We start from the raw sequence: 22,689 nt of genomic DNA on the forward strand, positions 1-22,689 counted from the left end.
TTGCCCTTTTTCTTTTCTAAACGTACCAACTAGGATGTTAACAAGTCAAATCAAGATTGAGTAGTCCTATGTTCGAATTGGAACTCGATGTTACATAAGCTTATTCAAGTTCGAGTTCGAATTTGAGCGAGCAAAAAATTATATGTAACTCAATTTTTTTTTTTTTTTGTAACCCAAAATCCAACCCGAGCCCTTAGAACCCGAGCCGGCACACCAAACCGGAAGGGAAGCCGACAACCCCATACGGCTTATTTCGGGCGAGTCAAGATGTGCGACGCAGCGGGCGCGAATCGAACCCTGGTCAGTAGGGAAGCCAGCAACACAAGGCTGACCCCTCAACCGCTGTGCCATATGCCCTAGGGGCTATGTAACTCAACTTGATTCGGTCATTCGACGATATTCTAAACTCGAATTCAACTCGTTAAATTTCGAGACTAACAAGTTTTAAGATTGGAAATAAAACTCGAAAAAAAATCCTCAAAAATTTATGGTAAATTATCTAAAATCTTCACTTCTTTTTTGGTTTTTACAATATTGCATTTTTGCCATTTATGAATTTTATTGAGTAAGCAACACTTATGGTAAATTAATTAAAATATAAATCCTTATCAGTCATTTCATAATTAAAATAAAAATATAATATAAATAATATACCAATAATCAGACATCTTGACAAGCACTTGAGTAGCACAAATTGAGACTTGATCTCAATTTAGTATATGCATCGAGTTAATTGAACTCGAACTGAGTATATAACCAAACTGCTCACAAGCTACTTGCAAATGGCTAAACTCGTTAGTAGTCCTTGTACCAACATGACATTTTGAGTATGTTGAACGGTAAATTAGTTAATACTTATGAAGTAATTGGATATCAAAAAAGTTTTAAGACTCGATTTAGTTGTAAGTTAAGAGATCGAATTTCTTGATCAACATTCTAATATCCAGTACCTCCCCATAGTAAATAAAAAAAAAAAAACTTTAAACTAGTTTCATATTTGCTTAAGCTAATTGGAAAAACAAACTAACCAATAAAAAAAAAAAATTCTAACGATCCAAGTTGCTAGTTTTTATGGCAAATACATACACAAAATCTACGTGTTTGTGTTTTTTCTTAATGGCTGTATCGAATTTACCATACGAATACACATAATCATGTCTATTCTTTTCCTTGCACGCATTTAGATGCTTTTCAAATTTAATCTCCTTTTTTCGAACTAACAAAGAAGTTTCGGATTTTAATCTCAAGGTTGAAAAGCTAATTTTGCACAACCAAAAGAAGTTTCAGTCGTTATCGCAAAGATTAAATTAAATAAAGAAGTTTCCATGAAACAAATCAAACAACATCCTGCAACCGATCATAAGCCAAAAGGCCTCAAAAACGCGTAAAGCACAAAAGCAGAAATGAAAAGAAGATTTGCATTTTGCTAACCAACGATCCACGGATTCTCCAAACTCCAAAAGCCACTGAACTGAACTTTTACACTCTAAATCCAACAGATATAACTGAAAATTCCCAATTCAGCAGCTCCCAAACAAAATAAAAAAGAAAGCTTCCATTTTTTTTTCTGGAATGGCATGGCCTTTCTCTTCTCACCATCTTTACAATCAAATTTCTTCAAATCCACAGCAATTTCATTGACAATCCTCACAACCCTCTTGTTCTACCTCCTGTACATCCCTTCACCACCAACCCAACTCCTAAATCCTCCAGAGAACCCCTTCAAAATCCCATCTTTTCCCCATAGATCACTTCACACCAGTCCCACTATCCCATCATGCTCAATTTCCAATCTGACATCCACCAATGGCCTATTCAACTACTTCTCCTTCCATTTTTGCCTCTTCCAAGAAAACCATTTTCTTTCCATCCCATTTCTTGCTCTCTCTGTCCTCCTCCAGTTCTATATCCTTGTCAAAACCGCCCAAGACCGGTTCTCTGTGGTGGTCACAAAGCTTTGTACTCATTTGAAGCTCTCTCCTTCGATGGGTGCTGTGACCCTTTTGGCTTTAGGTAATGGTGCCCCTGATGTTTTTGCGTCAGTGGCTGCAGTGAGGGGAGGACAAGCTAGGACTGGTTTTGGCGCAATTCTCTCAGCTGGGACTTTTGTCTCTGCTTTTGTTGTTGGTTTTGTGGCCATTTACGCCGCGCCCTTCGCGGTTGATCCTGGGCCTTTTGTAAGGGATGTGTTGTTTTACTTGATTGCTGCATTGTTTCTGTTCTATGTTTACTTGAGTGCCGAGATTTTTTTGTGGCAGGCGCTTGGGTTTGTTGGATTTTACTTGTTTTTCGTTGGGATTGTGTTTTGGATGGATGTGGGAACGAGTAGCGGGAAGGGGAAGAGGAGGGGGATTGGTGGCGGTGGTGATGGGAGTGAGGTGGAGCTGATTGGGAATGAGGAGGAGCAGAAGGGGTTGATAGAGATGGATTATGAAAGTGGAGAAGTTCTAATGAAATCTGAAGATAGCAAGAAGCAGATTTATGGGTTTTGGCGAGTTCTCGGAAAGGTATGTTTTCAGTTTCTGGTTGGATGGATTTTTGTTACTTTTCCATTTTGTTGATAATGATAGAAAGTTGTGAGTCCTGTTTTAAGAAAGATATTTGTTATCATTTACCAGTGCAATTTGTATAATTGATGGACGTTGATGTTGTGCTTTCTATTTTAGATGCTTTTCTCCTGTCATTACTGTCGCATGAGTATGAAATCTGGTTCTTGATTGATTTGGTGATTAGAAGGACGTATAAGGTGCTGTTTTTTTAATGTATAGTGGTAATGAAAAAGATGACAAATGTAGTAAGAGATTGGATTGCTTCTGAAATTTACTTATGGGATCTAGACGAAGTGGCACTAGTTTGCCTAACTTATGCTTAGTTCAGGGCTTTAGTCTGACTGTGAAATGCAGAGGATACAAAGGTGGAAAGAGCACAATCAATAGCTAGACAGCATCATTTATTTGCAAAGAGAGAGCTAACAGCAGCATAGGAATGAAACGGTTCAAAGGCTGTTACAAATATATCATTCATAAACAATGATGTAGAGATAAATAAGCAGTTTTTGGGGGGCTGGGAGAATAGGCAGGAAAAATGGTTTTCCTGTGAAAATAGTATTCCTACAATCCAAAAAAGCAAGCGACATCTAAGTAGAAAAAAATGGTCATAGCTCTCCATGGGTGTTACAAGTTTTAGTTACATTTCTGAAATTGTATTATCATATTGCATTAACGGAACTATCTGAAATTTTTCATGTAATAAACAGTCGAATTCAGCTAGATAGGGATGTGTTGCATTAGGAATGAACCTTGTAAATTCAAGATAGATCATAGCCTGCTCAGTGATGTATGCTCAGCACTTTGCTGATGTGTATTGGGGATCCCCCACACTTTGTACACTCAAATCTCTTGATCAATGAAAACGGAGCTTACAAAAAAGAAAAAAAGGTGAAATTTGAGTAACATTTTGTAACAAGGGAGTGATGTCGGGTAGTGGCCCAAAAGTTGGATTTTAATCTTCTTTACACTTGCTTCTTATTGTCAACTGCAAGGGGAAGCATAGAGGTATTGTTTGGTACGGTTTTGTTAGTAGAAAAATTAGAACGATTGGATGCAGACACTGAGAACTACCTATTTTGTTTTGGTCAGACCCACTGCTTCTACTCTGATGTTGATTGCTACCTAAATGAAAATGTTGTATTTGTTTTAGTGAGTAAAAAAAATGGCATATATGCTGGTGACAAAAGTGGTGTACCTTACTTGTTAAGTTATGAGATGGAATAAATTGTAGTTTTGCTTTTGGAATAGGTAAGTATTTTGAGATGCCATATTGAAGTTTCACCAATCCTGGGAAATATGACATTGTGACAATAAGAATTCTCATTTAATTAGGGTTTAAAAGATCAAGAACTTGCAAAGATTTCACGGCCAAAAAAATGTATCACTAATGCCAAAGGAATCTCCAATAAAATTCATGCAAGTTACTATGCGTATAAGCTATGAAGCTATAATCTTAAAGGCCTTGTAATGTTATTCTCTTTGTTCCTCTTCTGTACAAGGTTGAAGTCTTTCTGTTTTCTTATCACTTCCATGCTCCTTGGATGGTTTTTGGTTTTAGGTATAGCATAGCACCTTCTCTTGTTAAGAGTGTGACTTTTTTCGGGGCTTGTTTACAGAAAGAACTTAATCAATGTTAAAGCATGAACATCTGGTAAAATCTCAGCCAAAAAGTATACAAGTTACTACTACCTTTCAGGACTAACAATCGTGGACATTTCTCATTAGTCCCAATTATCCCTTTCAAAAGAAATGGAGAAAAAACTGTTCTCAGTCATGAATTTGAAAACTCACTTATCAGAAACTTATATGGATAGCAAGTCAACAATTAAAGCTAACGACATCTATAATTATGGTAAAAGATGTTATGACTAATTGGTGGGCTCATAGTGTTTACGGGACCTAAGATTATTGCTACCAAATCGAGAGGAAAACAATTGCAAACTCCTTCAATTTATTCAGTAACCTTAAAGTAAATGTAAAACTTGCCATTCTGCAATTTTTTGTGGGGAGACTAATTTTTCAGTATTTTGCATGTTGAAGGCTGGGTAATATTGAAGGAAGATAGGTTAGGTATGGGAAGGAGGCGAATGGAAGTTTATCTTTTTGGTCATAGAATGCCATGGGACTGTAGTAGGACCTTCAAAGTCTTCAAAGTATGTGTCAGTGGCAAGTACCCATAGAATTTTATGTACAGGATAAGAAGTCAGTTTGGGGAAATTGATGGTGCTAGTTTGACTACTTATATGCAGGGGAATCTATTTATTTGCAGGGGAATCTAAGAGGTAAACTGTTGACATGGGAAGCCATTTTTGTAGTAATAGTAGACGAGGAAGAGCACTGATTAAGGCTTAATAACATTTACAAAAGAACAGTGGTTAAAGACAGCAGGAAAATCTTGGAAATACATTTAATGTTCTTGATGGGACAAACTTAGATTATGTGCCCTTAAAAGATGAAGTCAATTTGGTAAAAGTGACGGTTTGAGCGTGACTTCTTTCAGATAGGGGAGTCTGAGGGGGAAATTAGCCAGCATTTTGTAAAATCAATGCATACCATATCAAAGTGTTTACTCCTTGTCTCTTGAAATTTCGCTTGGATGTCCAGTTGATAGTGGACGTGGTTTCTTTGAGGCAAGCTGTTGGAGTTGATGACAGTCATTTTCCGTAAGAGTGGGTGGAGGGATGTGACAAAGAAGCCCTGGACCATGAGTTCTGGAGGAGACTGAGGTGTGGTCAAAGATACATTGGATAGCATGAAGAAGTTGGAACTCAACCAATTGGAGGGAGAATAGGGATTGTCAAGGGAGGCACCCAAATTTATGTAATAACTGGAGCAAATGGATTGGGGTATCATGTCTAGCTTGGGTAGAGAAAAATGTGAATTCTGGAAGAAAGATAGCCTTTTGAAGGGTTCTGTCTGGTATAAAGTGTATGTCTCTAGTTTGTGTGCTTATATCTCGAACTACATCCACTTAATGTGAGCAATAGGGCATGCAGTTATTTCTGAAGAGAACCTGGGAAATTGAGAACAGTCCATTTACTGAATGCTTTACATGCAAATTAAGGAAGAAGATTGTCACCTTATATTGCTCCTTTAGCACTTGTATCGACTATATTGATGGAAAGTAATAGGAGGAGAAATACCAACGGGGGAAATTTGATTTGAAAACATAACAACCTCTTTGTTGGATTTCCTCAAGCGACACATTGATTGTATTGTCACTTTGTATAGTCTGTCGTTGAACTTCTTGAGAAGCTATAGCTGTAGGTATATGCCTTCTTTGGTTTGTAATTTTGGTATAGCGACAAATTTCACTGTTCAAACGGCGGAAAGATTACACACACACATATATATATATATATCATGTATATCTCCATCTGATCAGTGTCATATTGTGTTTAGTTTTCTCTCAATAACAGGTAGCAAATAGGTAGTTGTTGCTGGGTGACTTACTAGAGATTACGTGCTTGGTGTTGAATTATGAATATTTGTGAGTGGCTTTTCAAGGTTCTTTTCACAATCCAAATTATTGAGCTATTTTTGACTCATTGACTTAATTTTTTCTTTTGTTCTGCCCATAGTTGAGCTGTCATGCTCAACTTTCCAGTATCATTGGAAATGATTTTACCAGTTCTTTTCCGTTTGCTAAAATATCTGTTTGTTGTTTCTTTCTTTGTTATGAGAGTATTGATATCAATTGAATATAAAGGGGAGTTTGTTTTCAAGTGATGTTGTTGAATTGAAACAGTAGAGGATAGGATTAGTCGGGAATCATCCTATAAATTCTGTAGTTTGTGACCCTCTCTTTACCTTGCACTATCTTGAATTAATCATTCTACTTTGTCTGATTGTGCTTGATGCATAACAAATCAACTGATGATTGAGCGCCTAAACCAATAGTGCTACAACTGTTGGTTGGTTTAATTAAAAACAGGAAAAAGATTTGCATTGGTTTCTGGTACTAGAAGTCTCTATACACGATTTAAAAAAAGATACAAAGTTGGATTTCCCATTAACAGAAATCCCTGTTGAAACTTGAAGATAAGGTACAGATTTTGGCTGGGAATCATTGGATTCATATAGCTTTGGGCACATTTAGATGAAAGAAGTTGGCCTTTAGATTTAGGAATGAAGGTAATGGAAGCAAATTATTGTAAAGGGAACAAAAAAATTTTTATTAAGAAACGAGAAATGTTTGATAGGATCTTAGAGAAGAGTATGGTATATGGCTGTAACCGCATAGTTCATGAAACTGTTTATGGAGGCTTATGAGCAATACATGTTGCAACCTATGTTACCCGGGCTCGCCATTCACCTAGAAGCACCCGTGTTGACACGATACGGGTACGGGTACAGAATCCGTACCTGATATGGTAAAATTTTTTTGGATACGTTGACTAATGTGAGATGTGCAAGATGTGATGTTGATGGCGGAGGAGGAGAGATGGACAAGAAGTGGTAAGAAAGTGGAAGGAAAAGAAGGGTGGCTCTGCGGGGGAGAAAGAAAGGAGAAGAAAGCTGCTAGAGATTTGAATAGAAAAATACTCACAACACCCGCTATATTTTCACTTAATACAGGCCGGCTGTTGATTCTCTTTCATTGGCAGATATGGGATTGTAGCAACAATGGCATCTAAGAGTAAGAGTGGCTTTGTTTTCGGAGAAGAGGTGCTCATTCGTTTTAAATGCTCTGTAAATGAGGTGACGGCACAGCTGAATGAGGGATGAGGAATATAGGAATTGACAATGATATTTATTTTGCAACTAAATCCCTGTATTTTGACTGTAATTATCATTTTCAACAAGTAACTTATCTCTTTACAATTTTGCACTTTTTAATATAATTTCAGCCCCTCATACTTGAAAATTTTACCTTTCTAACCAAGCTTATGGTTCTTTTCAACCTAATTGCACATTTAATTGAAATTTTTTATTAAAATACACTTTATACATCATTGTGCATAAATTTTAGAATGATTTATTTCTAAAAATGTTATCCATCTATGAGTTTAAGGAGTGCAACCCCACAACCCCTACCTTTACCCAAAATTGGACAGATATCTCCGGATCCTACAATTTTCAAATATGCAATTCTGACACTTCGACACTTAGCCATATCCAACCCCTGCACCTGAGTCCATGTAACATAGGTTTCAACTAGGGGTGGAAGAGTGGAAACAATAGCAAAAACAGGGAATCTAGCTTAATCCAATCTAAGCCCAGCCCTACCATGGAGGAAGCCATTGAGAAATGCATGGATTGAGTTCTTTTGGGCTTAGGGATGAAAGGAGATGCATACAATTAACATTATCTACCCAGGCAATGAGCTACTCTTCTGAGAGTTGAGTCCTAAGAACTACTGCACCTGCCTTCAGTTTGTAGGTGAAGCAAAAATTGTAGGAAAGAAAGTAGAGAGTAGCACAACATTGTAGTTTGCTATTGTGTAAGGATTTACCATTTCAGTAGCGACCATTTAGCTTATTTGAAACATTTTTAGCTTTTAACAGGTTTATATGGTACATAAATACACTGAGATACTGGAGTATCTTGTCAAATACGTTACTTCCTTAAGAGAAGAAGTCATTAATTTTAAAACAGCATTTATATGCTTAGTGATGTATTAGTCATTTTTGCTGAAACATAATACGGGGAAGTACATAAACAGTTGCTTGAAACCCTCTTTTATTCATCTAAAGGCTTTTTGAGGTTTGGATTGGCAAACTTTTATGGGGAAATTGTCCTTTTAAGTGAAAATTTTTGTTTTTCTTTTCAGAAATAATTAGCTGGACTTGCACGACTTCATCCCAGTTAGAGCAGCAAATACATAGTTTCAACATGGATATGGAAATAGTTTCCAATTATGTTCTGTAAAAAATATGTCCATGTGTTGTAGATGTAGAACAAGTACTAAGTTGTGTATAACTCGTAGTTTTCTTGTACTTCAGATCCGTATGAGAGTATGAAATATTTAGTTTATAGACATTAATGTGGGTTATGGTGTGATATTTTCTTCGTTCTTCACAGATCTCACAAGTATGGGAGCTTCCGGTCTCAGTGCTTCTCAAACTCACCATTCCCCAAACTTCACCTTCTGAGTGGAGCAGATTCTATCAATCTGCAAATATTGCACTTTGTCCTCTTGCTCTTCTGTATTCTTGCAGATCATTTATGCCGTTAGATCATCCTGTTCTTTTTCTTTTTTCGAATGTTCATTTTGCTCTTTGGCTTATAGTGCTTTGCGGAAGCTGCTCTCTAGCTATTCTTCATTTCATAGTCGAAAAGGAACCCCCCAAAACTGAGCAAATACCTGTAGTACTTGTAGCATTTGTGATGAGTGTATTCTGGATCTCGACTGTTGCTGGCGAGCTCCTGAATTGCCTTGCAGCTCTTGGAGCACTTCTAAAACTGCCCCCAGCAATCCTTGGGTTGACAGTGCTTGCATGGGGAAACTCTGTCGGTGATCTAGTTGCTGATGTAGCACTTGCAAAAGCTGGCCAGCCGGCGATGGCTATGGCCGGGTGCTTTGCTTGTCCAATGTTTAACATGCTGTTTGGGCTTGGTACAGCTTTGGTGATGCAAGCAGCTAACGTCTATCCAGATGCATACGCCCTCCATTTCCATGTTAGTATCGTTATGGCGTTTATTTTCTTGCTTTTGAGCTTGATGGGATCCATTTTGGTGGTAACTTGGCACCGATTCCGTGTTCCAAGATTCTGGGGGTTCTGCCTTGTTGGGCTTTACGTTATTTTCATGATACTGAGCCTGATCATTGCAATGTTCTGGGTATGATTCTGATGATGGTGAAGAATCTAAGCTGCTGCGCATACCATCTGCAGAACAGGTTAGATGTGTCATAAAGAACTCACTTACAGGACCTGTTCTCATGAAGATAAAGGAGGATCGAGCAAGAATTGAGGGACTTGCGTTTGATCATTTTTGAAGAATTACGCCTCACCAAAGATTGAGTGCGAAGAATTACAGAACCGTGGGTTCCTTTTCCTGTGAAGAGAAACAGCTTTTGATCTTATGTTTCCTTACTAATAACTTCTGGTAGTCACCCTCCATTCTTGCAAGAATAACAGCAAAACCTTTGATTGTATCAAAATACCATACCTTATTAGCGCCTCGTCTGTAATCCAAAGGTACCCGAGAAGTATAGCAGCCACCTCTACAGATGCCTATCAAAGAAAATTCTTTCTTTCTTTTGTTATTTACATTGAACATGAATGGTGGAATCATATAGTAAATGATGAATATATTCATCTGTAGTTGTTCTTGGTAGGAAACATGCTGCCTTTACTCCTTATTCTGACCCTTTTCCGAGGTGAAAAGGTCCCATCTAATTTTCCATTTGACCTTTACAATTCACTTGGTATTAGCATCAGCTGGTAAATTTGTTGGTAACTTTCGAAGTTGAAGTCTGAACTCTGAATATTGAAACTGAAGTTTTCGAAGTTGAAAGTCGCTGAATTTGATAAAGTCATGACCGGTTGATAATCAACTGAATTGGAAAACTTACTTGAAATATCCTCATTCACATATGTTGTAGTTCAACGTGGAAATAATGTGTCCTATTGTATAGGGGTGGTAAAGCGGGTTGTGTTGAGATCCAATTACAATAGAAAACCTGCTGACCAGAACACAATCTGTCAACTTAGGGCAAGTTAGGATATCTGACTTGACTCCAAAATTTTTGAGTTGATAGGTCACTGAATGACCTGAAATATGACTCCAATTTACTAATTTATCAGTGTAGTTTCTAACAAAATCAATTCAGATTTGAAACCATAATGAATGAACGTAAAAATGTTTTATTCCAAACCAGATTTGAAATGAATTAAGACACGATAAAAGTAAAAATAATGTAATACATCATTTGTCCATTTGTCCAAACATAACAATTCCAACTTCACACAAATCAAACAAATTCATTTATGATTAAGTGGTTAATGCCTTTGGGAAAAAAATAATTTAGTTTAATTAGATGAAATATTTTTTATATTCATAAAATTATTTTTAATTTATAAATGGGTTATCGGGTCAACCCGTAGGTGACCTGAATTCGATCTGTTTTCTTTTCGAGTTCATCAGATTCGACCCGATTCGATTCTGATCTGAACTCGTGAAATCTCAATCCAAACCCATTAATTTGGTATTACATTCATGTCTTGCTTTCAGGTCGTGTCGAAAATTACCACTCCTACTATTGTATTTATATTTACTTTAAAATATCATACAAAATTTTCCCCATGCGGTGTTTCTAATTTTGATAGATCACATGTATAATGTATGATTTTTATCCTTACCTTTCCCGCTTCTTAAATTTCACCCCTCACTCTCCTGATGAGGAAAAAAAAAAAAAAAAACTAGAAGTCCTTGTGTACCATTGGAGGGGAAGAAACCATGTGAAAAATATTTTGACTCAATTTTTTTTTTCTCAAACGGTATTCTTGTTATACATATATGAACTTGATAATACAAGATTTTAGTTACATAAAGGGACATTAGTCCTATTATCCTCCTGTATACTCTCTTTGAGCCACAGGGGGAAACTTTGTTTCCAAATTATCTTGGAAACAAGTTTAGTTGCAAATTGTGCCATTTTATGAGCACTTCTATTTCCATCTCTATACACAAAAGAAAAGGTACAGTCTTGGAACATGTCACTCAAATGTCTAATATCTTCTATGATCGTGCCAATTGGTGTTTCACCCAAGCCTGTCTTGCATATTGTCTCAATGGTGGCTTTGCAATCAGTTTGCATTTCAATTCTTCGCCAGCCAGCTTCTCTAGCCATTAGCAGGCCTTGTCGAAGTGCATCTGCCTCTTCCATTTCCGCACCTGCACTGCTATACTTCCTGATGCCTCTTGCTTGGACAATGTTTCCCTCACAATCTCTCGCAATCATTCCTAATCCAACTCCTGCTGATTTAGTAGTAATCGCAGCATCAGTGTTTATCTTCATTACCCCTGCGTCTGGTGGTCTCCATTGGTGGTTTTGCATTTGGTGACTTGTTCCTGTCCTGTGCTTTTTTTCATTTTCCACCTGCTCCTCTTGAAACTCTAGCCATTCGTTCTTTGTAGTTTCTAGTATGGTCATGTACTCTCCACGTTTCCCTTCAAACTGTCGAGCATTCCTTGCCTTCCAAATTTGCCAGATGATGTTTGCTGTTAAGGTGATATGGTCTTCACCTCTTTGTCTTCTCCTTGCCTCTAATATACCTTCCCACCATCTCCAGAAATTTGATCTCCATTGCAATAATCCCTCCCATTGTATTGGGGCCAGCTTCCATATAGGTTCAGCATTATTGCAAAAGAACATCATGTGTTCCACTGTCTCTTCCCCCTCCCCACAGCATTTGCATAATGGCGAGCCTCTTCCTGTTCTTTTGTGTATCAACACATTTACAGGAATGCTGTTGTGTAGGCATTTCCATATGAAATGTTTTATCTTTGGCTTCATCTTTAATCCCCACAAGCTCTTCCACACTTTTCCTTTATGCTGTGCGTAGCTGGTTCCTTCCTCTCCATGAATTTCCTTGTTTCTTTCGTTGACCTCTTCCTTTTCTACTGCATATCCTGACTTCACAGTGTAATTTCCTGATTTTGAGTATTTCCAATAGACCGCATCCTTTCTAGGAAACAAACTTAATGGCATCTGTAATATTTGTGAGGTTTCCTGCTCTGAGAACGTCTCCTCAATCAGCTTCTTATTCCATTCCCTCTCTATCAGCAAGTCTGCCACAGTTTGCAAGTTACAAGCTGGAGGTTTCTGAGTTGCTATTCTCCCATTTGGTGCTGCCATGATCCACTTATCCCTCCATATGTTGATAGTAGTCCCATCTCCCACTCTCTTCCACATTCCTTTTTGTAGCACCAGTCCAGAGCTGTATATACTTTTCCACACCCATGATGCATTCTTCGGAGCTGCTCCATCCTAGTCTGTTTGCGCTATTTTATACTTTGCTCCTAGCACTCTACTCACTAATAAGTCTGGTTGCATCAATATCCTCCAGAGTTGCTTTGCTAACAAAGCACTATTAAAGTGTTCTAGATCTCTAAAGCCCAGACCCCCATTTCCCTTCATCTGTGTAATTTTCTCCCAACTTACCCATTGCATCTTCCTATCCTCTTTATTTTGACCTCTCCAAAATTTTGCCATTTGACCACAGATTTCATTACAAAGTCCTTTAGGCAACCTACAGCATGACATTGTGTAATTTGGTAAAGCCATTACGATTGACTTAAGTAGTACCTCTTTTCCTGCATAGCTGAGTAGGTTGTGCTTCCATCCCTGCATTCTGGATTTTGCTTTATCAACAATGTAGGCGAAAACTTGCTTTTTTGATGCTGTTATCACCAGGGGAAGTCCCAAGTATTTGCCATTGTTTGCCTCTCTGATGTTGTTCATCTTTTCACATGTCTGCCTCCTATGCTGTCTGCTACAATTTCTGCTAAAGAAAGCAGCAGATTTGTCATAGTTAATGCACTGTCCTGAGGCTAGTTCATATTTTGCAAGTATCCTTTGCATGGCTCTAGCTTCCTGTGGGTGCGCTTTACAACAAAATAAAGAGTCATCAGCAAAGAATAAATGAGATAGCACTGGTCCATTTCTACTCAGTTTGAGACCTGTAATCTGCCTATCTTCAATTGCCCTTGCCATGAGATTAGACAACCCTTCCGAGCAGAACAAGAAAAGATAGGGGGATAAGGGATCCCCCTGTCTAATACCCCTACTAGGTTTCACATACCCCACCCTTTCCCCATTAATGTTGAAAGAATAGGACACAGAGGACATACAACTCATAATTCATCTTACAAAAATAGGACAGAACCCCATTTTTAACATCATTCTGCCCACAAATTTCTATTCCACCTGGTCATAAGCCTTTGCCATGTCAAGCTTTAAGGTCATAAAAGCAGTATTACCCTTTCTTTTGCTTTTTAAAAAATGCATGATTTCATGGGCCAAAATGATGTTGTCAACAATCTGTCTTCCAGGAACGAAGGCAGATTGAGAAGAGCTAATGCACAAAGCGATAACTTTTTTCAGTCTGTTGGCCAAAATTTTTGCTAAGATTCTATAAAGTACATTACAGAGGCTGATAGGCCTATAGTTTGCCAGAGCTATAGGGTTTTCAACCTTTGGAATGAGGATTATGCTAGTCTCATTTATGCTCTTTAAAAGGTGGCCATGGCTTAGAAAGCTTTGAATAGCAGACACCACATCTGTTTTAATATCATTCCAGTATCTTTGAAAAAATAAGGGTGTCATACCATCAGGTCCAGGTGCTTTATTTGGGTGCATGGAGAACACGGCTACTCTCACCTCAGCTTCCTCCACAGGTTGTATCAAAGTCTGATTTAGTCTGCTAGTAATTGATACAGGCACCCCTTCCAGCACTTCTTCCATGTCTCGTGGCTGAGATGTGGTGTATAGGTCTTCATAGTACCTGCAAATCTCTTGGATGATTTGTTGATTATCTGAACACCATTCTCCATTTCCTTTCTGTAAACTTGTTATCTGATTCCGTTTCCTTCTTGTCTTCACACAAGCATGAAAATAGGCTGTATTCTTGTCCCCTTCCTTTAGCCATTTGCTCCTTGCCTTTTGTGCCCAGAATATTTCCTCAGCTTTATAGGCACTACTCAACTTTAGTTTCAATTCAGCCATTTCCCTACTTTTCCCTTGAACTGCAGATTCTTTTAGCTCTTGTATCTTCCTTTTAATCTCATTAATCTGTATAGCTGCATTTTTTTTATTCAGTCTATTCCAACTTAGAAGAGCTATCCGACACTCTCTAATTTTCCTAGTAATCTTGAACATTTTTGAGCCCACCTGTGGTCTTGCCCAGACCTGCCTCACTACCCCTTCTGCTTCTTGGCTCTGCGCCCAGACTTGGTCGAAGACAAACCTTTTCTTCATTTTCTTTTGAACTGGTATAGTAGACAGCACCAGCATTGAGTGGTCTGAAGCCTCATTTTCCACATGTTTGCAGGTTGCATTCCCAAAGATTTGGAACCACTCTGTGCTACTCAGACATCTATCCAGCCTTTGCTTAATCTCTCCCCCATTCTCCCATTGGTTACTCCATGTCCATGGGTTGCCTTCGAAATGTATGTCTACCAGGCTAGCTTTCTGGATAAAGTTTCTGAAGCATCTAAAGCTACCCTCACTTCTTTTCCTACCCCCCCATTTTTCTTCATTTGATAGAATATCATTGAAGTCTCCCAACAGAATCCACTTATTCCCCCCCACTTCATTCTTTCCTCCAGCCCTTCCCATTGCAATCTTCTGGTTGCATCATCCGTACTTGCATAAATTCCAATGCACCACCATTCTTCTTTTACTTCCTCATCATAGATTCTCATCTAAATTGAGAATTCTGAAGTATGGAGCTGTAGTACTTTTACTTCCTTTTTCCACATCATAGCTAGACCCCCTGCTTTTCCTACTGGTTCTACTACTACATTATGATCAAAACGAATCTGCTTCATGATACCATCAATGACTCTTTTTTGATTTTTCGTTTCTGATAAAAACACTACCTCTGGAGAGTGGAGGCGTAATACCTCCTTGAGTTGGGGAACTGTCAAGGGGCTCCCAGCACCTCGACAGTTCCACGCCACAACTCTCATTTACACTGTGGAGGCTTTCTTGGGCTTGCCTCCAATGCCCCTAGTTATATATGCAAAATCTCCCCCAGCTTCATCATTTTTGGTTTCTGCTCCTCTACCTCATCAATCTCCATCATGCTATCTACCAGATTGTTACCTGTCAGTTTCCTCTTACCTCTCATCTTGGGTTTTCCCATTTCAGTTGTGATATCTGCCAGCGGTTTCCTTGTGACGCATGGCCTTCTCCTAGCCTGTACCCCTCCCCTTGCATTTCTGTCTTTGCCATGCACCGTGTGCGGTTGGTTCTCCTCAACCCCTTGTCCCCCAATTTTACTCAAAACCCTTTCCTCTTCTCCTTCATCCGTCTCCATTACCTGGACTATTTCAAGTGCTATTTTGTTTTCATCTTCTTTTTTCTTTTCCTCTGGTTCTACATTCTCCTTATTCTCCTTCACATTCCTTCCCTCTATACTTCCACTGACTTCCTCCTCCCTCACTACTCCCTCATTTTTCCTCAGTTTTTCTTCATCTTCCTTTGATTTTTTCACCTCATTTTGCTCCTTACTCTTCTCATCTTTTTTCAATTCTCCAACTGTACCCACTTTAATTTTATTCATCCTAACTTCTTGATTTCTTACCCCTACTCCCTCTAACATCCCTCTCTCTTTTTGTTTCTGTGGTTCAACCATTTCTAGGGTACTTCCTTCAGACGTTCTACTTGCTCTTAACGGAGAAGCCATGATGTTTCCTGCTCTCATCCATGTCCCAAATTGTTCTTCTCTCTGGTTATGCTCTCTACCCACCATTGCTTTGCAATTTTTATCTCCATGTCCTATTATTCCGCATTTGTAGCAGAAATCTGGGCACTTTTCGTATCGAAATTCAACCCATATTGGGTTCCCATTAAACTTTATAGTAGTGCCTCTCGCCAGTGGCTGTGATATATCCACTTCTGCTAAAATTTTCATATGTCTCCCCTCCTTTCCCCCTCCTGGTGGGATGATTACTTCCTTTACTGCAGAGAACATTTGTCCAAGTTTAAAACCCACCGCTTTACTCAACCAGTGGATTGGGAGGTTCCACACTTGTATCCACATGTGAGATTCATGGAATGCTTCCGGACTCCTCTCTATTCCCGGTGACCATGGCTTAACAACTAGTAACTGGTTATCAATGACCCATGGTCTCCCATTCAGAGCTTTCTCCTTGTCTTTTTCATCTGCAAAGTTAAACTGGAAGACATTTGGGCCGAGCTCACTGACTTGTAGGTTTCTGGGGTAGCCCCACACATGTGATGCGTAGTTTTTAACCCCTGTAAAATTTGCAACTTTCTCTCCCATGATTCTTCCTACCAAGGTCAGCTTACATTCCTCGACTCCAGCTAACACATCCTCTGTTTCCAGATCTATTCCTTCCATCTCTGTGCTGCTAAGATCGAACCTATGGAAAGCCTTTGTAAGGTTCTCGGCCATACTGTGGTGTTGTTCAATGGTGCTTGTATCAATTTCAGCCGCTTTAATCAGATTTGCCCACTCCTTGGAGGTATCTGAGTTAGAGCCACCTGCATTTACCACAAGAAAACAGAGGATAAAAAATAAGTATGTAAAAACAAGTACGTAAAACAATAAAAGCCTAGGCCAGACGGTAAACTTTTTTTTTTTTTTCTTTTGTAGAAGCACAAGGTGGGGTTGAGCTGCCTTTATGACCCCACAACCGACATATCAATGCTTCCTGCGATTAATAAAGAGAAACAGAGTAGGGACTTGCATCCCCTTTCTGAGACAGCCTCCACTAAAACTCAGAACTGAAAACAAGATTTTGGTAGTTTGCTAGAAGAATGGTAGTTTGTACTCTGGATAGCTCGTGCACAATTGATTGGCGGTTTTTGGTTCGGTGCTGGGGCTTGTTTTTGAAATTTGGACTGTTTGCTTTGAAATTTGAAATTTGAGTGTGTTTGAGTGTTTGAAAAGCTTTTTTGCTCTCACACCGGAGAGAGGGTCTCTACTAGAGAGAGAGAGCTCTCATTTTAGAGAGAGAATGACTCTACCCAGGCACGGACGGTTTTGGTCATTATCAACTGCGCGTAACTTTCTTTGTACATCGTGTAACTTTTTTTGCACATCGCGTAACTTTAGAGCAAATTTTTGTGAGATCCACACATGACGTGAAAATCGAGTTATAACTTGTAATTTCAGCCGCACAAATTTTTGAGGCCAAATCAGGGCCATTAACCGTTCAAGGACGGTTGCACCGTCCCTGCCCCATTTCCCCTTGACCCATATTAGATTCCATTCTGGCACCATTGGATTTCAGCGAATAAATGACGAAGGAATCCACAGACGCAATTCTACGTCTATATTTCCACATCAGATGGGGCAAGAAATGAAAACCAATTTTTTTTCTTACTATTTATGCCTTACATAAGGGAAAGCAATGACAGTTGACAGTTGGTGTAAATATTTTTTGTTTTTTTTCTTTTAATTTTATCCTTAGAAAAATTAATTTTTTTCCTTAATTACCTGATGAGATTTGTCGACATAACCTCTTATAACTACTCTAAATATTGCAATTATCAAATTATTTATTTTTAATTGAAGGAAAAATTACTTATAAATTGAAGTTTTCTAATGAAAAATTCTTATAAAATTTATTTGTGCAAAAATAAAATTTTACAAATTAGTAAAAAATAATAATTATTTATAAATTACACGCACATTGGATGTACGTTTATATATAGAAGATGCGATATTTTCTTTACATTAAGCGCACACCAAGGTCCAAGAAACTAGTTTTTGTGAAGTTAAAGGCCTAAAAGGCCATAAAGCTAGAAAGGGGGCTAACAAAAAGAAATGAAAGGGTAGGAAAAAAAATGAAAAAATTGGGGTCCTCCAGAATCCATGAGAGATGGAACTCTCTTTCAGTTGCAGAACCAGACAATCATTTGATCGCCTCTGTTGTCCTGTTGTCAGTTACCAGAACCTAGACCATATCGAAACCTCAAAAGCGGACTGACTTTCTTGCATATTTCTATGTAACGTACGGAACCATATCTTGTCCTCGTGTCTTTGCGGAAGATTTTCTTCTACTCGTTGTCCTTTCACACCACTGCAGCCCGCATAAAAAATTTCGGATTCACCAGGTACCCTTTTGTTCTTTCTCTGTGTTCTTATGTTTTCTTGACAAGAAAAAAGATAAATTACAAAAAACTGAGAAAGCCCGTATTGGAAAATTTTCTTGGTGCTTGTGGGATTGTGATTTATTGATTTTTACAATTCGGGTTTGAATTTTGTTTATTGTCCTTGTCTTGTATTTGGGGTGTGATTTTATGTTTTCGTTAGTAGTTTCCAACGTGCATGACTGATGTATGTATAATACGTTTTTGCTTTGTCCATTCATGATTATGAATTTGTGTGGTTCCGTTAGGATTAATTTTCTGACTCTCACCGTACATTTCTTTTTATGCTGACTTTGATGTTGATGGGGTAAGGTAACTTTTGGCTGTTTGTTTTTTGTTTAAAAGGGAAAAAGGAAATAGAAGAATTTGAGAAGGGGCAAGGATGATGCAGGGATGGGGAAGAGAAGACTAAGAAATTGAAGAACCGAAAACTTAATTGTAAGACCAAAAAAAAGGACTTTAACCACAGTACCATAGAATAGTTGTCTATGATCCTCAGGTGATTTTTAGACTTAATGGTAGCATAGAAGAAATAAAATGGAATAAAAGATGGTAGGAAAATGACATGCAGGTTAATTTTTTTCTCATTCAGTTTTTAGGTCTGTTTGTATAGCTTTTGCCATTTATAGAATTCCAGTTATTTATGATGCTGAAATGAAAAACAATCACTAGTGCTGCCTGAATTTCTGTTGTGCATCACTACAAGAGAAAGGGCTTTTTACCTGGCCGAGATTGTGCTGCGAAAAGTAAAAGATGTGCCACAAAAGGTTTTACTTTACAATCAATGAATGGTGCTTCTAGAAAATCACGAAGTGATTTCTTAGTTGGATTTGGAAGTTGGATGGCAGTGTAAGAGGTGCGCTGATGGTAAATATATATGATTGGAATGTTCGTGATCGTAACCCAAATCTGGCATGGTGGATTAGCCACAATGGAGAAATGTGGTTTGATTGACTAATGCAATCTAAAGCAACTAATCTACTATGTCTTTTGCTTCAAAAATTGAATACTATTAGATGTGCTATGCTGGAATATTATTATCTGCAGTTGGTAGCCACTTCTGTGCTTCTTGCCTGATTTGGAATGGCTTTATGTTCAAGGTTAGTGGTTGTAAAAACTAAGAAGTCTCTTATACAACGGTTATTTGACAATTTTGTCGATTTACTCCCCTTCTGATTGCAGTATGGTTTCTTTTTCATTTTCTAGTCAGTTGACGTCTGGATTGATTGTCGGTGTATGTGTGTCTCACTCTGGTTGGTTGCACATGACTCTGTCATTGTAGGTGTTTATGAGTTTTGGTTCGATTGTTGTGGCAGATTGTAGGATGGGATTTGCAGTTAAAACCTACATGGGTTTCCTGCATTTATTACATTCAGGGTTCTGATAAGGCAACATTTGTATTATTCTTTTTGTGTTAGTTGAGAAGTTCTTTCCACATGCAGGTGTGGTGCGAATTAGGATGTTATGAAGGTGGTTTCCAGTGAACAGAATTTTACTTTGGGAAATATCCGAATATGTTTCTAAAAGGCCCTCTGATAATAGATGGAATTTCTTTGGAAAGAAGTGAAATAATGGTCTAGCTGACATAAAATGCATTGCTTTGTTGTCTTTCAAGAAATTTGTTTTTTATGAACTATTAAATGACTTTGTGTTTATCTTTTTGTCAGTGAACTATTCTATGATAAGCAAACAGAATGGATAAGCAAGATCATAGCCAGCCGCAGGTCAGTGGCATAGTTGGTGGCATGCCTCAGCTTTCGTATGCCACGAATGTGTACACTGGAAATCCTGGTCAGGGATCATTGGTGACATCAGTTGTAGCCAGCCAGCCTACTGGTCAAACAACAGGAGTTCAGATTGGAGAACAACGTGCATACCAGCAGATACACCAGCAGCAGCAACAGGAATTGGAGCAACAACTTCAGTCCTTCTGGGGAAATCAGCGCCAAGAGATTGATAGGCTTACTGAATTTAAGAATCATAGTCTTCCCTTGGCAAGGATTAAGAAGATCATGAAGGCTGATGAAGATGTAAGAATGATATCAGCTGAGGCACCAATTGTCTTTGCCAGGGCCTGTGAGATGTTCATCTTGGAACTGACTTTGCGTGCTTGGAATCACACTGAAGAAAACAAAAGGAGGACGCTTCAAAAGAATGATATTGCTGCAGCAATTGCAAGAACTGATGTATTTGACTTTTTGGTTGATATAATACCAAGGGAAGATCTGAAAGATGAAGCGCTCCTAGCAGTGCCTAGAAATGCAATGCCGTTAGGGGAATCTTCTGGTTCTCTGCCTTATTATTATATGCAACCACAGCAGATGGCACCGGCAAGGCCTCCTGCTCCTGGACTACCCGTGAACACGCCTGCTATTGATCCTACTCTGTACGGACAGCAGCCTCACCCCTACATGGCTCCACATTTATGGTCAGAGGCGACCGCACCACAGCAGCCTCAATCACCTTCTGACTCTTAGTCAGTAAGTAGAATTATCATGGATTGATGGAAGTACGATTTGTTACTTATAGGTTCTCTACTTACAATCTAAGAGCTCTGTTTCCAACTTGCACTGCCAGCTGAAAATGGGTATCGCACTCTGTATTCATGGTTTGCTTCAGATTTTGGCTCCTGCTTATTCCGCATTAGGCCTTATATTCTGCTTTACAGCAATCACTGAGGCAAACCTTGTCAAACAAGAAGGATCAGGATTCTGAGGGTGGTCAGAAAAGCAACTTGGGATGTCTAAATTTGTCAAGTGCATATGATGTTGTGGAGCTTATGTATTTTGTTTATCCTATTTGAACTTTTCTACCATATAGCTTGTTTTTCCTGATGTGCATTATTTTCTGAATGTAATAACTATATATAAAATTTAGATCCGTTTTTTGAACATCCAGCGCTTGTTGCGTAGATGCTATGATACAAAGCGTTATGATGATATTGCATTTCTTGAGGTGTTTGGGAATTATTATTGTAGTAATACCCCAAAGTTGTGCCTGGTTTGCAGTTAATACTAGGAAATCCTCATTTGGGAACAGGAAGGTAAACAAATAGCCAAGTATTGTGAGACGATTTAGAGCCCGAGGCATCAGTTGTCCTGAATAAGCGATGGTGTAACGCTTCAGATCTAGCCACTGTTTATCTTGTTCTAGGTGCCTGTGTTCTGTTTTTTGGACTAAAGCAACATTGTATATGCTGTCAAAGATTGCAGAGGTTCTTTATGCATTCCCATCTCGAATACCTCGTGTATGCTTGCTCTTGCTCTTCTTGGCATCTGTACCTGTTTCCTCTTCTCCCTTCTAGGGTTGAGGGGAATGATAAATTTTGCATGTATACATAAATTTTCTTGTTTACAAGTGGGCTTAGAATTTTCATGATAAATATTCTTGAAATTCCCAGTCACCTTTGAGGTATACCGTTTGAAATTAGTGGTGTTTTGCTTTAGTCCAGGACCAGTTGTCCACAAAAGTGATTATCATCTTAAACAAACCATTCACTTTTTTGGCAATATTTTTGAGATAGAAATGATCATTCTCATAGCTTGACTGTTGTTTAAAGCTACGAATGCAGATATCCACATCTTGCTTGACAAGGATTTGATGATGAACATCAAAAGTCTACTAGACGAGGAAAGAAATGGAAAAGGTATGAAAGCTGCTTGAGAAACCTCTATGCATGGCAAGACTGGTTGGAATTATGAAACTAAGCTCAAGAACACATTCCTTCCTTAATTCTTTTGGAAGATGGGTATGAACTAGAGCATTGCAGGCTTATTCTGATTGCTCAGGGGCACAGGATGGCATATTTCTCATTTGTGAACCATCTAATTCAGCAATGAAATCATTAAAAAAAATGATTCAAACATCTTTGAACCACCATAAACATGCCCCATCTTAAACTAGCATACACCAGAGTAACCATTGGTAGGGAAAGAAAAGAGAAAGGAATGGGACGATACCAAAGGAGGATCAGTTTGGTTGGACTTTCGGTTCTTTCAAATTCTCCTTTAAAACAGTAAAAACTTAATAGAAATATTTTGAAACGGACACTGGCGGATGCACCACCGAAGAATTCGAAAATTCTTCAATAGCTCCTTACAATATTAAAGCTTTTGTTTATATTTTTCTAAAAATTGTACTTGCCCCCCAAGATTTTAGTAATTCTGTTATACCCCATTAAAATCTTATAAATTTTCACTTATATCCTTGAAAATATTAAACTTTGCCACCTAAAGTTTTTTTTTTTTAAATGTACAGATGCCGTCTAAATTGTACTTTTTTGCGGCCTGAGCAGTTAACGGTCAAGATTAGCTGAAAAAAAAATGTAAGACTCAGATCACTGCATGT

At 38.4% G+C, this 22,689-nt stretch overlaps 2 protein-coding genes across 5 annotated transcripts; both read left to right on the plus strand.

Moving 5' to 3' along the window:
• Window positions 1-1,336: 1,336 nt before the first annotated feature.
• LOC113727596 (cation/calcium exchanger 5) lies at window positions 1,337-9,835 on the plus strand. 3 transcript variants are annotated; one of them, XM_027251848.2, is made up of 3 exons: window positions 1,337-2,507; window positions 8,574-9,170; window positions 9,356-9,835. In XM_027251848.2, the coding sequence occupies exons 1-3, from the start codon at window positions 1,578-1,580 to the stop codon at window positions 9,404-9,406; spliced, it is 1,578 nt and encodes a 525-aa protein (XP_027107649.2). In that variant the 5' UTR covers window positions 1,337-1,577; the 3' UTR covers window positions 9,407-9,835. The 3 variants fall into 3 exon arrangements, with proteins under 3 accessions (XP_027107649.2, XP_071932370.1, XP_027107648.1); XM_072076269.1 differs by having other exon boundaries at window positions 1,337-2,177; window positions 2,259-2,507; window positions 8,574-9,835; XM_027251847.2 differs by having other exon boundaries at window positions 8,574-9,835.
• An 8,095-nt stretch (window positions 9,836-17,930) lies between these two features.
• Window positions 17,931-21,281, plus strand: LOC113727597 (nuclear transcription factor Y subunit C-2-like). Of its 2 annotated transcripts, none has more exons than XM_027251849.2 (2): window positions 17,931-18,306; window positions 20,010-21,281. In XM_027251849.2, exon 2 carries the CDS (start codon window positions 20,037-20,039, stop codon window positions 20,817-20,819), a length of 783 nt encoding a protein of 260 aa, XP_027107650.1. In that variant the 5' UTR covers window positions 17,931-18,306; window positions 20,010-20,036; the 3' UTR covers window positions 20,820-21,281. The 2 variants fall into 2 exon arrangements, with proteins under 2 accessions (XP_027107650.1, XP_027107651.1); XM_027251850.2 differs by lacking the exon at window positions 17,931-18,306 and adding an exon at window positions 18,368-18,780.
• Window positions 21,282-22,689: the final 1,408 nt, after the last annotated feature.

Source organism: Coffea arabica, chromosome 2c (assembly GCF_036785885.1).
Source record: "Coffea arabica cultivar ET-39 chromosome 2c, Coffea Arabica ET-39 HiFi, whole genome shotgun sequence".
Lineage (NCBI taxonomy): Eukaryota > Viridiplantae > Streptophyta > Magnoliopsida > Gentianales > Rubiaceae > Coffea > Coffea arabica.